At 40.7% G+C, this 16,966-nt stretch overlaps 1 protein-coding gene across 9 annotated transcripts in view; it reads left to right on the forward strand.

Moving 5' to 3' along the window:
- ZNF407 (zinc finger protein 407) overlaps nucleotides 1-16,966 on the forward strand; it is a 455,477-nt gene that overhangs the window by 160,149 nt on the left and 278,362 nt on the right. For 7 of the 9 annotated variants that reach the window (XM_011288125.4, XM_045041224.1, XM_045041225.1 and 4 more), the window contains exon 4: nucleotides 14,720-14,794. The exons of 1 other annotated variant lie outside the window; for it this stretch is intronic. In XM_011288125.4, coding sequence (XP_011286427.2) covers nucleotides 14,720-14,794 — 75 coding nt within the window. Of the gene's footprint in view, nucleotides 1-14,719; nucleotides 14,799-16,966 lie in introns of those variants that run through there. One more of the 9 variants, XM_045041226.1, reaches the window with a different exon arrangement.

Raw genomic sequence — 16,966 nt, forward strand, 5'->3', positions numbered from 1 at the left:
AGGGATCTGTGGAGCATAGTTTGGTCCGGCCCTGTTGTCCTCGTACAGAGCACCTGCGATGTTCCCCTTGCCAACCTTGCACTTGTACATATCCTCTTAATTTGCATTTAATTTCTAACTAAAGGGACCCCTGGGTGGCTCAGTCGGTTAAGCGTCCGACTTCGGCTCAGGTCATGATCTCACGGTTCCTGAGTTTGAGCCCCACGCCGGGTTCTGTGCTGACAGCTCAGAGCCTGGAGCCTGCTTCGGATTCTGTGTCTCCCTCTCTCTCTGCCCCTCCCCCACTCTGTCTCTGTCTCTCTGCTTCTCTCTCTCGCTCTCTCTGAAAAATGAATAAACATTAAAAAAATTAAACAAAAAATTGTAACTAAAGATGGAAATAATGTTCTGCATCTGCCCAACGTGGTACACGATGCAGTCTACAGCCAACAACATGCTAACTTCCTGAATAGGACAGACAATCTGTCTTTGTCTTTGGAATATTTTTTCTTTCTCTTTTTCTTTTTTTCTTTTTCTTTTTCTTTTTTTCTTTTTCTTTTTTTTTTTTTTGATATTTTGTATTTTTAGAGTATGATCAGGGTGAGGAGCAGATGGCAGGGCGGGGAGGGGCGGGTGGGGAGGGAGGCAGAGAGGGAGAGAGAGACAGAGAGAATATCCCATGCAGGCTCTGCACTCTTAGCTCAGAACCTAAAGTGGCGCTTGATCCCATGACCCTGGGATCATGACCTGAACTGAAATCAAGAGCTGGATGCCCCACTGACTGAGCCACTCAGGCGCCCCTCATTCTTTTTCCAATTTACATTCCTCTTTGCTGTCTATCACTTAAGTAAACTTTGTTAAGACACCTTATTTCAGATGATAAAGAAATTTTAAAAGGAGAACAAAATAATCCTGACTTTGTTATTATAAAAATTCCTTAAATGTTTCTTATTTCAATTGGTTCACTCAGTTATTATAAAAATTCCTTAAATGTTTCTTATTTCAATTGGTTCACTCAGTTATTATAAAAATTCCTTAAATGTTTCTTATTTCAATTGGTTCCCTCGGTTTATTATACATTCTTATAGGGAAGTAATTCAGCCAGAACTCTTATTAATTGACACTTCTGTATTTCTCCTATGCAGCAGTAATTGATGATGATGATTATCTCCCAGAAGCACTGCATGTTTTTGATATGCCTGCTGAATCATTAAATAAAGATTAAATTCTATTCTATAACATTTTATTATTAAATGTTTTCTATTGTGTTCTAATTTTTTGCATAATTGTGTTCCACAAAAGATATTTATCTTAACTATATGTAAGCCTTGATACAAGATACAGATTACCCCTTATCTGTGTGTATCTCATAATGGTGTGTTCATGCCAAATTAGTTTAAAAGTAGATTGTATCATTTTAAAATCTCAATTTCTGGCTCTTATTTATACACAGTGCAATATATTTTGGTTTCCATAAACATACTAAACGTGTATGGCCAGTTTCTACTAATTTTCACGTCAATTGCAACTTAAGTATTCTTGTTTACCAAATAATATTTTATTTTATTTTATTTTATTTTATTTTATTTTATTTTATTTTATTTTATTTTATTTTATTTTATTTTATTTTATTTTATTTTATTTTATTTTATTTATTTTTTCAACGTTTATTTATTTTGGGACAGAGAGAGACAAAGCATGAACGGGGGAGGGGCAGAGAGAGAGGGAGACACAGAATCGGAAACAGGCTCCAGGCTCCGAGCCATCAGCCCAGAGCCTGACGCGGGGCTTGAACTCACGGACCGTGAGATCGTGACCTGGCTGAAGTCGGACGCTTAACCGACTGCGCCACCCAGGCGCCCCCCAAATAATATTTTAAAAGCAGTAATTAAAAAGCACCCCTCTACCCACAAATTACCATGATATCAGAAGTGCCTGTACTAAGGCACCTTGGAAATGGTGGTGTTGGATAGGTCAGCACTGTGTACTGGCGAGTTCTCTACTGCAAATGACCAGAGTATGTCTTAGGGAATAGGAGATCTCAAATGGAACTTTGAGTCAACTGTCTTCTGGTCCCTGTGGGCCCGGCCCTTCAGTTCCCTTGCGGAACTGGAACCAGGGGTGGTCGCCACTCCTCCACTGACATGCGGTTCATTTCCTGTTATTGTATTATAGATTTACATAAAACATCATCATGGAAGAAATTTGAGGACAAATTACATATACAAGTGGAAATACTTGTTTGGTGGATTTATCGATTGGTGTTTTATTCCTCGACATCAACACCCTGATGTATTTTAGCTTTTGCACATTTAATCAATAAGGACAATACCAGGATTATATGCTTGGGTAGGAAGAGACTCTTAATTTATTAATAGCAATCATTTATCGAGACCTTAGTGCATTTCTTGCAGTATTCCGACACTTTACTGTATAGGATTCTATATACTGCATATAGATAGCTTTTACTCTAACCGTTGTTTTGTTTAATTCCACTATGCCCCAATATTCTTATTTGGAAATTGACGTTAGTAATACTATGTATCTGAAGAATCCAGGCAAACATTTGCTGCTCTACTTGGCCTACAGTGTTCTGTCAACAAAATGGTAAATTGTGTTAGCGTGTGGTTTTCAAACTCGTTTAGCCTGGTGAGGAAGGTCTTCGTGTTCGGGAGGGGCGAAGCTGGGACTCAGAGTCTCGTGTGCGAGTGCGAAACCCGGTGCGTGTCCTGTGTCCTCCTCTTCCTCCTGTTCTGAGGAGGAGTCCTAATTTTTGTCATTGCCACGATGTCAGCCAACAATTCCCGAATGGTCCCCAGGCTCCCAGCACCCCAGGAAGCCCCGCCACACCGCCTGTCACGCAGTCTTCACGGCCAGGGTGAGCTGGTGTCCTCCTCCGCCATGGCCCGGCTGGACTCAGCCCCAGGTCTGGTGTGCTCGGGGCCTCGCTCTGCACTTTCCCCAGCGTGCTGTACGAATTTTAATTTCCCTTGACCGTGTTACCACTTGCCATTTCTAGGGTAATACCTCACAGTAACAGAAGGCCCCACCACTGTTTTGCCACCTTCAGAAGGGTTGAGGCAGCTCCAGGCCAAGGGTTGTGTGTTGAAATCATTGGGAAACTTTTCAGTGAGGGTGGCTTGTGGTCAGTATCTTCTTGTCACACCCTTCTTTCCCCTCTTCCTTCCCTCCCTTCCTTCCTATGTCCCCCTTCCTTCCTCCCTGTCCCTCCCTTCCTCCAGCTCTTCCACCCTTCCTCGCCTTCTCCTTCCCTGTCTCCCCACTTCCTCTCTCCCCTCCTCCCTTCCTATTTCCCCCCTTCCTCCCTCCCTCTTCCTTCCCACCTCCCTTGCTGCCTTCCTTTCTTTCACCCTTCCTCCTTGCTCCCCCTTCTCCCTCCCTCCCTCCTTTCCTTTCTATTCCCCCCTTCCTTCCACCCTTCCTCCCCTTCTCCCTCCCTCCCTTCCTCCCTTTCTTCCACCCTTACTTCTTCTTCCCTCCCTCCCTCTCTACCACCTTTCCTCCCTCCCTTCTGCCCTCCCTCCCTCCATTTCTCCACCCTTATTCCTCCCTCCCTCTTCCTCCCTCTCTTCCACCCTTTTTCCCCTCCTCCCTTTCTCTCTCCCTCCCTCCCCATCTCTTCCCTTAGTCCCTCCCTCCCTTCCCCACTTCTCCTGCCCTCCTTCCTTCCTCCCTTCTTCCTTCTCTCTCCTACCCATCATCCTTTCCCCCTTCTTCCTCCCTCTCCTTCCTTCCTTCCTTCCTTCCTTCCTTCCTTCCTTCCTTCCTCCCTCCCTCCCTCCCTCCCTCCCTCCCTCCCTCCCTTCCTTCCTTCCTTCCTTCCTTCCTTCCTTCCTTCCTTCCTTCCTTCCCTATAACTATCCTGAACCCATCTAGAATTGTTTATTTTGGTTCCCTTCTAATTATCATTTCATCAATTATGGCAATCCTTATTCTATAGCTTACCACTAATACAGGTGTTTTACTAAATCCATAGTAGTCTTTGAGACAATGTAAGTGTCGTAACGTCATTGTGTCTTGTGTGTCATTGTTATTAACTGAGCCAGGGCCACATCACTCCTCATTGCAGAGCCTAGATTAGACCCAGGGTTTTCACTCACAATTTCAGCAAGTGATTCTGTGCTGCTGCCTGTTTTGTTTCGTAAACTTAGAAACCAAATACACTTTGTCCTTGATTTCCTTACTTATTTTGGCAAGTGACTTTTTAGTTAAAAAATGCGGACACAAGAACTAAAGAGTAATATGTATGAATTTTGATTTGTAAGATGGAGAGAAGCAGTGGTACTCGAGTGCAGTGTGTGGGCTCTGATCAGACAGCCTGGGCTCAAATGCCGAAGGCCACTCCCTGGCTGTGCAGCCTTGTGGGGGCTGACTTTTACAGTATGTGCACGGTTGTTAAAAGTGAGGTTCAGTAAGTTGCATATATGTAACTCAGAACAGAGCTTGGTAATTTCCCTCCCTACAAATAAAACAAAAAACCTAATAGGAGATGGCTTTTGTTACTATTAAGAATGTGGTTAATACTGGAAAATCTACATTTAACGTTCTTGGAAAGGTGTAACACTTATAATTCTGACAATACTAATAGTGATATTCTTATAGGACCCCTTAGCAATGACCTCTTGAGAAGGAGGAGTGCTGGGTCTCTGGATATCTCCCCGTCCTCCCCTATTGAGCGTGGGCAATGCCCTGTGGGCATGTGTGAGAGTTTGTGGGTTTATGTCACTACCTCGCGGTTTCTTGGAAGAATATGTCTGATTGCCATAGCTAACATTGCATTATATCTAAGAGCTCACTGCTGCTTTTGTGCACACAAAGCTTACTTTCAGGAGAGGTGTGACACATAGAAGAGTTTTTGGTTTTTATGAATAAACAAAAGTTTTGTTAAGTTTTGTGTCTTCAGGAAAATAATAATTAGAATTTTTGAATATTAAAGGACATTTGGTCATTTTAAATTTGGGGATGTCGATAATTTGTTTTTGGAGGAAGTGGTTTTATGTAAAATTGCAAGGGCAGATTTCAGATGTGGAAGTTCTGGGTTCTGTGGGATGATTATAGCCAAAAGGGCATTGGTATTTCAAGAAATGGTATCGTAAGATACTTGGGAAATCCCGACAGACATAATTGGTTTGGCCTAGCAATGAATGATCTGGTAAAAGAGCTTGAGAACTCTAGTTTTCTTTTCTTTGCTTTAAAATTTTTTAAATGTTGATTTAATTTTGAGAGAGAGAGAGACGGAGTGTGAGCAGGGGAGAGGCAGAGACAGAGGGAGACACAGAATCGGAAGCAGGCTCCAGGCTCTGAGCTGTCAGCACAGAGCCCAACGCGGGGCTCGAACTCACGAACCCTGAGATCATGACCTGAGCTGAAGTCAGATGCTTAGCCGACTGAGTCACCCAGGCACCCCGAGAACTGTAGTTTTCAAGTGTTAACACCCAATAACTTCTGAGCTTTGGAATAAACAAATCTCATGTAATTATAGATTTTTTTTCTTCATTTGCCACATAAAGTTTTTGATAGATTTGAATTCCTTTGAGAAAGTTCAAGTTTTTTTGTGTGTTCATTTAAGTTAATGTGCTAATTAATAGGCCAGAGAAGTGGATGGAAAAAACTGTTATGTGAAGTCATGTTTAAAACAATGTAAATGGGAACCTGTTTACAAATATGTTTAGGATGATACAGAACATATTTCATTTAAATTTTTAAAAAATGTTTATTATTGATAGAGAGACAGAGCATGAGCATGGGAGGGGCAGAGGGACAGGGAGACACAGAATCCGAAGCAGGCTCCAGGTTCTGAGCTGTCAGCACAGAGCCCAGTGCGTGGCTCGAACTCACAAACCACGAGATCATGACCTGAGCTGAAGTCGGACACTCAACCAACAGAGCCACCCAGGCGCCCCAGAACGTATTTCATTTAAATGTTACGCTAATGAAGTTTTAATACTTCAGTTAAGTGTTGATTTACTTTGTGCAGCATGTTTTACATTTTAGAAACAGCCATACCATGATCTTGGTTTCTGATACTTTGAGAGCAAAATATCTATTTTATCTTGATTTTGTTCATAATAAAACCAATGCGCTCTAACCCCACTGGCCAGTGTTTTAATAACGCTTGGCATCTTTATGTTTAATCATAACTATTCTTGTTAACTGATTGCGTTGTGTTTATTGTTTTATCTGACCTGTTTCACTGGTCATTAATTTTTAGTTTTTATCTTCACCACAGGATAAGTGTATTCTTCTTAAATATTATAAGTACTTTCCTAATCTCTGAATTAAAAAATGAAAAACTAAAACTTCTATCCTGCATCAACTACTTGATTTTTCACTCATTAGTTTCTAAAGAGTCCTGTTCATTTAGAACAGTATTTAATATGCTATAATGATATTCTTTGTGAATACTTCTATTTCTGTAGCATTTCTTTTTCTTTTTTTTCTTGTCTCCATGAGGCATAATCTTCCTTTCGCAGGAGGCACAGAAAGGCAGAAAGAGCTCTGTGTCAAGGCCAGGAGGCGTGAATCTTGATTTTACGTCTTCAGTTTCTTTGCCACATTTTCTTGTAAAAGTCAAAGTCACTTCCCTTCTGGGAGCCCAGGTCCGTCCTCGCTCCGGTCACCCTGGTGGCGGCTGTGCTGCTCATGCAGTCGGTTGTGACAAGGCGCTGAGGGGACACGAGTGTGCTGTGTAAAGTATAAAGCAGCATGTTATTTTTCACTATTAAAAATTTTACTGATTGTAGAAAAGCAAAGAACGTAAATATCTAAAACTAAATCTCATGTTAAGTGAATTTGACTTGTATTTGCTTCATGTCTGTGTTTGTATGTTTTTATGCTAGAGTACAAAAATACATGTGCGTTTATATACACACATGGGATTACATTGTACGTAATATTTTTGTCTTTTTTAATCCAATATGCCTTGAGAAATTTTCTGTACTTTTAATTGGTGCATAATATCCTAATATAATCATGCCATTACTATTGAGCATTTAGGGTCTTTTTATTTTTCAGTTGGAGTGCAGCTTTTTTCCCTTCATTTCCGATTCTTTCTTGAGGGTATATTCCAAAAATTGGGATAACTGGTTCAGATGACTATTGAAGACTAATATTTGCTCACTTAAGGCTTGGTGCTTTATTCAGTTCAGTAGGGAATCATAAAATGTTTATGACTGAGGTGCAGTATGAACATATTTAGGGACAGATGATGTGATGGTGGAATACGGGGTGAGTTGTGATGGAGAGCACCTTGATGCTGTCACACTCTAACACGGCTTGTTCTAGTGCAATCATAGGAGAATGAGAGAAGTATGTAATGTCTTGATAGGGAACAGTTGTGACCCAAACAACAGATGATTCATGAACATGAGGATATGATTATTGAATTGGGCACGTGGTACAGTTGCTGGAATCAGGGAAGTTTGGAGAGACCGTTAGTGAGGGAAGGTCATGACTGGGGTCAGGCCTGTTTGAAGGTATTGTCAGTTCAGAGAAGGAAAACATGCCCCAGGAAAGGCCATGGTGGAGGTACGTATTTCAGACTCATCCACATCGGGGTTACGCTTGGTGCCCAGAAAGGAATTAGTATGAAGTAATTCGAAGTAAGAATGGTAATGTCATCCCGTGAAGGTAAGAGGAAGGACAAGAGTTGACAATAGTGGGAAGCAGGGAGTGTTCAGGGATGGTTGAGAACTTGTGCAAGAAGCACGTAATTGGAGATTCCAGGAAGTAGTCATGATCAGCACGTTTCCACTTGGAGGATTCACAGCAAAAGCTGCTTCTTTCTCTGTGTATACTGTGATTTTTTTTTATATAAAACATGCTTGTATGCCACTTGAAAACATATAGTATTTTAGAAAATGAAAAGATACATTCAGTTGTTGTAGTGAATACTCATTACCTAAGAGTAGCCGTTATATTTGAGATCCTCTGTATATTTCCTTTCCTGGCCATCAGGAAGTATACCCACCATATTTCTTTGTGTGTTTACTTACTTATTTATTTATTCTTAAAGTTTTATTTATGTATTTTGACACACACACACACACACACACACACACGGGACATGTGGAAGGGGCAGAGAGAATGAGAGAGAGAGAGAATCCCAAGCAGGCTCTGTACTGCCAGCACAGAGCCCGATACAGGGCTTGAACCAGCAAACTGTAAGATCATGACCTGAGCCGAAAGCAGGAGTCCGACGCTGTACCAACTGAGCTGCTCAGACGCTCCTTTACTTATTTATTTCCTAGTTTTGTGCCCCAAAGGAGCTTGGATTTAGTGATATCCCAGTAGCAGTCATCATAGGTAGCACCTAGATCTTGCTTTGTAAATACTACTCCTTACTATAAGAAACTGGGGCTGACTCCAGTTCTGCAGCAGGGAAAAGACATGGTGAGCCTGGAACATCTTACGCTGGAAAATAAGGAAATGCTCAGGCACCAAGAGGAGTGATGTCAAAAGGACTTAGTAGCTAGCTTTAAAGGGCCTCCATTGGCTAATTTTGGGACAGTGTGAGAATTACAAAGCATAATTATGGTAATTGATTGTGAAACATAACATAAAAGTGAAAATACAAAAGTCCATTTAAAATGTTCTTGGAAGGGAGCAAGGAGGAGAGCATGAGACAGTGAGGCAGGTGAAAATGGTGAAGTTCTTTCTAGAAGAATGTCATTCTAATAAATGTAGAAGAAATGATAGAACATTGTCATTTTGCAACCCTTATTATAATGATTGTGATAGGTAAGATTAATTAATGAACACTGCTGCCACCGGGAGACCATTGTGGGGGAAGAAGATGGTCATATGTCCCCCAGTAGAATCACCTGAATTCTTTGGCTAACGGTCCGGCTTCTTCCACCTTCAGAGCCTGCAGTGGAGCTGTCTCTGGTCCCGGTCTCGTAGTTCTGTCTCTCTCTCTGCCTCCTTTCTTCTGCCTTCCTCTTCCACTTTTAAAGGACACTTGTGATTGCCTTGAGTCCACCTACATAGTCCACGATAATTTTCCTATTTTATTGTATTTTATTTTTTAATGGTTTTATTTATTTTTGAGACAGAGAGAGACAGAGCATGAGCAGGGAGGGGCAGAGAGAGAGAGAGAGAGAGAGAGAGAGAGAGAGAGAGAGACAGAATCCGAAGCAGGCTCCAGGCTCCAGCTGTCAGGACAGAGCCCGATGCGGGGCTCGAACTCATGGACTGTGAGATCATGACCTGAGCTGAAGTCAGACGCTTAACCAGCTGAACCACCCAGGCACCCCTATTATCTCATTTTTAAAACTTTCTGAGATAGGCATTTCTGTCCCCACACTACAAAGTAGGAAGGAGAGGATTAGCGTGATTAAAAAAGAGAAATTGTGGGCTCCACTCCCATGGTAAGTGGTAGAGTAGGCCCTGCTCTCATTGCTGACTGCAAAACCCGTGCCTTTTGAAGCGTACATCCGGTCGTGTTCATGTCCTGTTTCAGTGTTCCTCAGACTCTACAGCAGCATTTTCTCAATTGTGTCCTGAAGACAGAGTTCTAACAGATGTTCGTTCATCTTTATGACAAAAATATGTAGCAGTCCAGTAGGTTCGGAGAGAGCTGCACACATCTTCCCTCCCTTTCTTGGGCCTCCGTGCTCACAGGCTCCTTCCGACTGGGAGGCTGCAGTGTCTGACTCTCCCAACTCAGTGTTGCCTGGTGAGGCTTCACACCCCGCCCTCCAGCCCTCCCCTTTCGGAAACATCCCTATGACTGTCCTGCAAAACAGTCATCTGCAGGATATTTGGCAAATGCTGAGAATCTGGATAAAATCTAAAGTTTTTGGCATGACTCATAGGACGCTTCGTGATTTAGAACTCTGCTGTTTTGTTTTTTTTTCCTTTGTTATCTCAGATTGGTACCTAATTCTCTAGCAATCTTTCTCGACCTTTCTGTGTTACTTCTTTCCCCATTGCATGTCCTGGTCCGTGGGCCTGGAATCTGCACGCCTTGACCCGTTTAACTGTTGTGCTCCGAGGCCTCTTTGGAACCTCGGAGTGGCTCCCGCTCTCTGTGGTCTCTGCTCGCGATCTTGGCGATTGCACCTAAACATTCTTTGTCATTGCTTGCTCCTCTCCTGTCTGTTCCATGGGTAGCCCTGAGTGCTGTTTACTGTGGAGTCCCCGGTGCTTACTGATGGTATTAAAACATGTGAACCTTTTAATTAGTGTTTGAATCGAATCACTTTGAATTGCATTGTAGCTCCTATGAACGTGGGGTTCCTACCACATTGCTAACTTGGCTAACTTCCTGCTAACGTGGCCTGATTACAGAGAGGTGCTGGCCAGTGGGAATGAGGTAGATTATCGGGAGGGGGGTAGTTAGGCCTTGAACCTTTGAGTTTAAGGTGGTTAAGAGCTAAAAGTGGCAAAGATTTGTATAACGTTAAGAATGTGTGAGTCACCATGCTCTGTGCTGTGCAAACAATGATCGTGTTCTCCTCATCACATCCTTATTAGGTAGGAACAGTCACTGCCATCCATTTGATATATGAGGAAACCGAAGGCACCTTGTTGAGTCACATGTCTGAGCTTACAGGGTGAATTAATGCTGGACTGACAAGTGACACCAAGAAGTTCAGGTCCAGAGTCACATGTCTTGGTGGCATGCTGGGAAGGGGTTGACACTGAACAGCACCTGTGAGACGTCTCCGTGTAGCCTGCGTTCTGGGCAGTGGTTCGGGGTGTGTGTGCCTGGGTGTTGGGGGCCCCGCTGGAGACCTGGGTAGGGGACTCGGATCCCTCAGTCAGACCTAAAGAGGACGTACATGGGCTTGCCTCACGGTCGTGTGTTAACAAGTCCTGCAGATTCTTGTTGACCTACTGTGTTAATGTGTTTGGATTTTAACTGCTGAAAAGCACACACGTTCCTCTTTCCTGTAACCTGTGTGGCCTGCGTTGACCTGATGGTCAGAAATTCTCACACAGGTAGGTATTATACACCCTACAGGCCCGTCTTTGAGGAGCATGTGCCCTTGTCAGAGAGGCAAGGGACACAGGAATAACATGGCAGAGACTCAGGAGGCATACGGCTGCTGCTCGTCTTGGCTCGAGGCCGGGAGGAACACGGCCTGTGCACAGCTGACCTCTGGCCCCCCGCTAAACATCCTGACTTGCTGTGTGTTAGAGGCTCTCGCGTGCTGTGGCTCTAGGTTTCTGTTTCACATCCCTTTCCCCAAATTCATGACACTGTTTTATTTACTTAAATAGATCAATCAGATAGTCTTTGATGACTCTGAAGTAGAAATCATTCCGCAGTGATACGACCTAAGGGACTGAAGGAAGAGGCTGTGATTAGGTCGACGTATCGTGTAGGAGAAATCGGTTTAAAATTAGAAGTTAAAGTAAGAAATATTTGTACTGAAAAGTAGAAATCTATAGCTAGGATGTAAATGTTATTACTGTGCTGCTCTTTTGACATCAAAAGCAATTTTAAGTGATGCTATTTCAGGCAATTATAGATACTTGGAAATCAATCATGTATAGAAAACACTGTTTTTATTATTTCAAGGTGTTCCTTCAGATTGTCAGGCATTTGCAGGTGGACGACCTCAGCGAGTGTATTCTAGCGTGCACCTCGCCCTTGACCTCCAGGCCAGCAGGTTCCCCTCTTGTTGGGTGCCTCCCAGAGTCTCCTGGTGGCCCCTGCCCTCGTCTCCTCCCTCCGTCTACTCTGCACCCAGCAGCTAGAGGAATTCATCAGAGTGAGAATCAGACGTGTCCCACTAGTGTTTAGACTGGGCTTCCTTTCTCACTGGAGTGTGAGCCTGGGCTGTCTGGCCTGTGAGATTGTTGCTCTCAGGGACACCACACGGCCTGCCCTTCCCTATCCTGCCTTCCCTTGCCCTCCCCTGCCTTTCCACCTGCTCAGCCCTTGCCCCTTCCTCCCCTCTACCCTCCCCTCCAGGAGCAGGCCCCACACTAGGCTCATACTCAGCTGTCCTGGCTGCCCTTCCTTCTGTGGCCTGCTGTTCCCTGCTCTGTCCCCTGCCAGTTCCTTGCCTCCTTCCCTCACAAGCCACATTCTGGAGCCTCCAATATAGAACTTTGATTCCAATATAGAATTCAGATCTTCCTTCTTCTTTTTGTTTATCCTCTTATCACTATTCAAGATGCTTGTTCTTGTCTGTTTCACTAGTGTTAACATTTTCTGAGGTAGGACTCGTAAGTGTTGCCTTGTGTGCATCGCATCTGTCTAGAACTGTTCCTTACCAAGCACGGGACTTGCTGTGTGCCCGCAGGAGTGCAGCGGGCTGGGTGCATCCTGTTGGAGGCTACAGGTGATGGAATGAAAGCTCCGTGAAGGCACAGCTCTGTCTGATGTGACATATTAGTGCGCTACACAGGAAGTGATCAGTACATGTGGGGAAACACGATGGAGGTCAAAAGGCAGAAGTATTCATGAGGAAGAAGGCATTTCACTTGTATCACTTTTCAGATTTGCGGCTATTTTTGTTTTATTTCTGATGGTATCTAGATTTTAAAATTTCCAAAGCAGTTAATATGCTAAAGATATTAATGCAGTGCTATGAAGATGGCAGTGAAAGCTAGAAGACATTCAGTATCGCAAATTGTTTGCAATGTTTTGTTCATGTAAGTTGGTAAGATTATTTTAGCCATGTTTGAGTTACATTTTTTAATTGAGGATGATACTGAGACTTTGATGCTACTTGTACTTTGTATAGACCGAATTTAAAGACTTTATACGTCAAGTCAGATTTCAGTTGAATGGACATTTTACATTTGGCTGTAATTGAGCTGTATTTTAGTATTATAAATTTTTCCCATAATAAAAAAATTGTTATTCCTCCAAATATTTAGTGTTACATTGAGCAGATAATTGAGAAATTATATTAGGTAGAAGCTTTCTCTTGCTGTGTACTTTAGTTTGCTCCCCTGTGCAGGGTAATATTTTTGTTTCCAGTCTTAAAACTTAAACATTTTAATTAATAAAATTTTTTTTCATTTAGAAACTGCACTGTGGTTCTAAGCTCACGTCTCTTAAATTATACTTGGTCATGTAAATAAGCTTTGCTTTGCAACTTTGGGTTCTTAACCTTTGCTCTTTGCTATTAGCTTTATGTTTTTTTAATTATAGGAAAATAGAGGACAGTAGGGAAGTTATGCCTTAAATGGACTGTTGTTATTACTGCATTCTTTTTTAAGGAAATGAAAAATGTTATTTATTTTGTCCAAATCAAGCAGAAACAAATATAGAATATCTTGTACCATTATTCTTGCTAAGCATTTAATATCATCACTCTTTGATTCTTTACATGTAATCATTTTTCCATTTTAATGATTGATAGCGTGATCAGTTATTTATAGTTGTAAAGCATGTATTGTCCATATCTATTACCTAACATATAAAAAAGAATGAGTGTCATTTTCAGTGTATACACATACATTATTTGAATAATGAAGTCACAGTCATTTAAAAAATGCAAATACATTGTTTTAGCCTCAAAACTGAGGTTCCCTAATATTATAGGAAAATAACCAAAATAGACCAGAAATGGGGGGAAAAAAAACACACACACAAAAGAGGCATTCACAGTTTTAGAAATTGTTTCAGTCTTAGCTTTTGACACATCTCTTCCAGAAGGCCGCAGTACATTATAGTCTTACATTGCCCGTTTGTGCAAACATGTCCAGATGAATTCGGTGTTTAATGTTAAGAATCTTATAACATGCCAATTTGATTTGTAGCCCTTCATATCATAGAATGCTAATTAAAATCATATTTTTGCATATGTCATGCCTTTCATGTACATATGCAAATAGATTCTGTTGCCTTTCAGCTATTGGTAATTAACTTTATGAAGGACAGCTGTAATACATAATTAACAAAAATGTTTGCAAGCCCTTTTACACTGGAAGTTATAACATTAAATTTCTTTTTTTTTTTTTTTTTTTGCTTATCAAGAGAACCATCTTAGTCTGATGCTTCTGAATGAGATCTAAATTGTTTTAAATAATCACACGATGTAATTAAATTGATGTTGTACTGTATTCAGAAGGAGATAACTAGTGTTCCATGGACTGGGTGCTGATTCCTGTCCATTTCATATTTATGAAATCCAAATTGAATTAAGCTGATTTGTGTATGAAATAAGATAGTGTGTCAGGTAATACTTTTTGTTTGTTTTAGTTATTGACATCTTCTTGGCACTTAAGCACATTTTTTTTCTTTTTTTGCATGTGCCAGAGACACAATAAACATAACATTTTTAAAAACCTTTTTTCAAATTATTACCATGTTTTCAAGGAAGCTTCATGGAAGCTATTCATTTTCTCTTTTATCGTCCCTTAAATATTTAATAAAATGACATTTTCTCAAACTCATTTCATGATTGAAGTGTGGGATCAACTAGGGGGCAGTGAATGTTATGTTGTGGTATTGCTTTATCTTTCTTCTGATGGTGAAGACAGTGACTAAGCTACGGTCATTGTTTTTGTCCCTGTTCACACACTCAAGTAAGAAAACAAACCATTTAATTTAAATTCACTTATTTCTTCTGGTCTTCAAATATCACAGTATATTTGATCTGTATGCAAGCATCTGGTTTACCAAGAACACCATTGTAATATGCACATTCCTGTTGTATTCATATATAAATGCCTGTTTGAAAATACTTTCTGGACATATTTTTAGTAGAGAGTTATGACTGAATTCTATAATTATTGTTATTTCTTTCTTCAGGGTTGCTTTTGTAATGAAGAAGCACTTAAATACTCATCTGCTAGGCAAACATGGAGTTGGCACCCCCAAAGAAAGGTAATTTTTGTTCATTTTTAAAAATTTAACAAATACAGTTATGTTTTCACTTTAGGCTTTGTTTAAGTGCCTTCTAGAATTTTTATCAAGTCAGTTCATCATGTTTGCATTTGTGGTACTCTGTGGTCTAATAATATATTTTATGTCATTCTCCCCCCAGAATTTAATGTCATTTTAATTTTAAAAATTATAATCTAAAAATATTTGAAAGGATTTAAGGGACTTTGAATTTGTGAAATAATCTTGAAACAGTAGAAAAGTTGATTTAGAGGGGATGACCTCTGCACATGTGTATGAATGGGCTAAAATAAGTATGTAAAAGTAAACTTGGTCTATTTTTTCCTGTATTTTTATTTTGAGGTTTTAAAATAATATTTTTAAATTCTTACTGTAATTAAACATTGCTGACACTAAAAAAGAAATACATCTTGTGTCACCCCCAAAATAATACTATAGTTGCCATGTCATGAAAAATAACACTACGATTATTATGTCATCAACTGCCAGGCCTTCTTTTTTCTTGCCACTGTGTCATAATTAGCTTCGGCACATATACTTAATTATATGAGGTGAGCAGAAATAGAACAATGTCAGCTATCAGGTGAGTTTGGCTACTTCTGAAATTTTTAAATCTGTATAGTGTACAGCTCACCCAGAGCTAGTAAAACCCTCTCTTCTTCCTTCAAAGACACAGTAGGTTGCCCCCAAACCCTCCGAGACGGCATCTCAAACTCTGTAGTTGCTCCTGGAAACTTTTGGTTTTTAATACTTTTTTAAGATGTCAGTCACGATGCAGATTGTTCTATAGCCCAGGACCTCCCAGGACTTCTTCCTTATTTGTAAATGTTTAATTGCCTTTTAAAAACATTTAAAATGCTCTTACCAATATTTTCTGTGTTTATAAGCAATTTACCTTGACACTTCTTTTGAGGGCATACCGTTTTCTTAGCGTTTTAGTTTGGACGTGACTACCACCTCAAAATATGGAGTGTATGCCTGCTTCCTTTTTTTTTTATCTTTGGGTTTCTGGGACTTCTGTTGGTAGCATTAGATTTAATTTGAGCCTGACTGTATGTGTTGAACACCTCCCGAATGCATTATTCTTGAAATTCAAAAAATTCTATATTATTTAAATTATAATTCAAGAATTGTCAGAGTTATGTTTCTTGAGTGTTTATGAAAGTAGAAACAAAACTTTTGTAAGTACTATGTTTTTGTTGCTTTTACATGCATTATCTCATGTTATTAGCAGTGCATTATTCCAGTTTTATAGATCTAAGGACCAAGATTCAGGAATAGGCAATAATTTATTCCATATCTTATAGTGAATACATGTTAGAATTGTTATTATTCTGACTCTAATCCCATTGTTCTTCCTTGTACTAATTATCCACATTGAGAATCTTTATATACAGGTACTTAGGCTATTTTGTTCACAAAATAAATTACGAATGATGAAAACAGTCTAGGTCATTTAATTAGTAAAAAGAAAATACTTCCTACCATATAACTAGTATATGTTTTGGACTCAAATTATATCATTTTGCCTTTTATTGAGGAATTGTAAAGGGTGAAGTAAGTGTTCATATTGTTTCATACTAATGAAAAATTGGGCACCTTACACATATTTTCATCCTTGAAGCCCTTAAGAGCAGTAGAAACCTCCTATGTATCATGACAGGAAATTGAAAAGCCAGGTGTACTATTTGGTTTTCCATTTACCTGACATGGTTTGGTCCTAAAATCAGAGAATGAATCTCAGGTGGGGAAAGCACGTCCCGTCTTTGGGGCCGTAATCCCCTACGTAGTCCAGGGTGCGGGCCCCACCTCAGCTGCACATCTTCCATTGAGTTGCTGTTTCTATTAAGACCTCTGTGTCTCAGAACACTTGTTGTTTCTGGTATGTGTTTTTGGGGTGCTCCCTCTCACTGCATAGAAATGCGACGTCAGAAAGCCAGGGCCCCAGCCGCAGTGTCGGTTTCCAGTAGATGTGTGTAGCTGGGGAAGGTCCTGGTTAAGTAGCAAAATCTAGCATGGTCGGTGCCAAAGGGCTCTTTTCTTCCATTCCACCTTCCTCCCTGCCTTGGCGAGGGAATTGATGGCTGTTAATGGTTTTAGGAAACAAAGAAACTCTTTATCAGCATGTTGAACCCTCACTTTGGGCATTACTGT

This window comes from Felis catus, chromosome D3, assembly GCF_018350175.1.
Source record: "Felis catus isolate Fca126 chromosome D3, F.catus_Fca126_mat1.0, whole genome shotgun sequence".
Classification (NCBI taxonomy): domain Eukaryota; kingdom Metazoa; phylum Chordata; class Mammalia; order Carnivora; family Felidae; genus Felis; species Felis catus.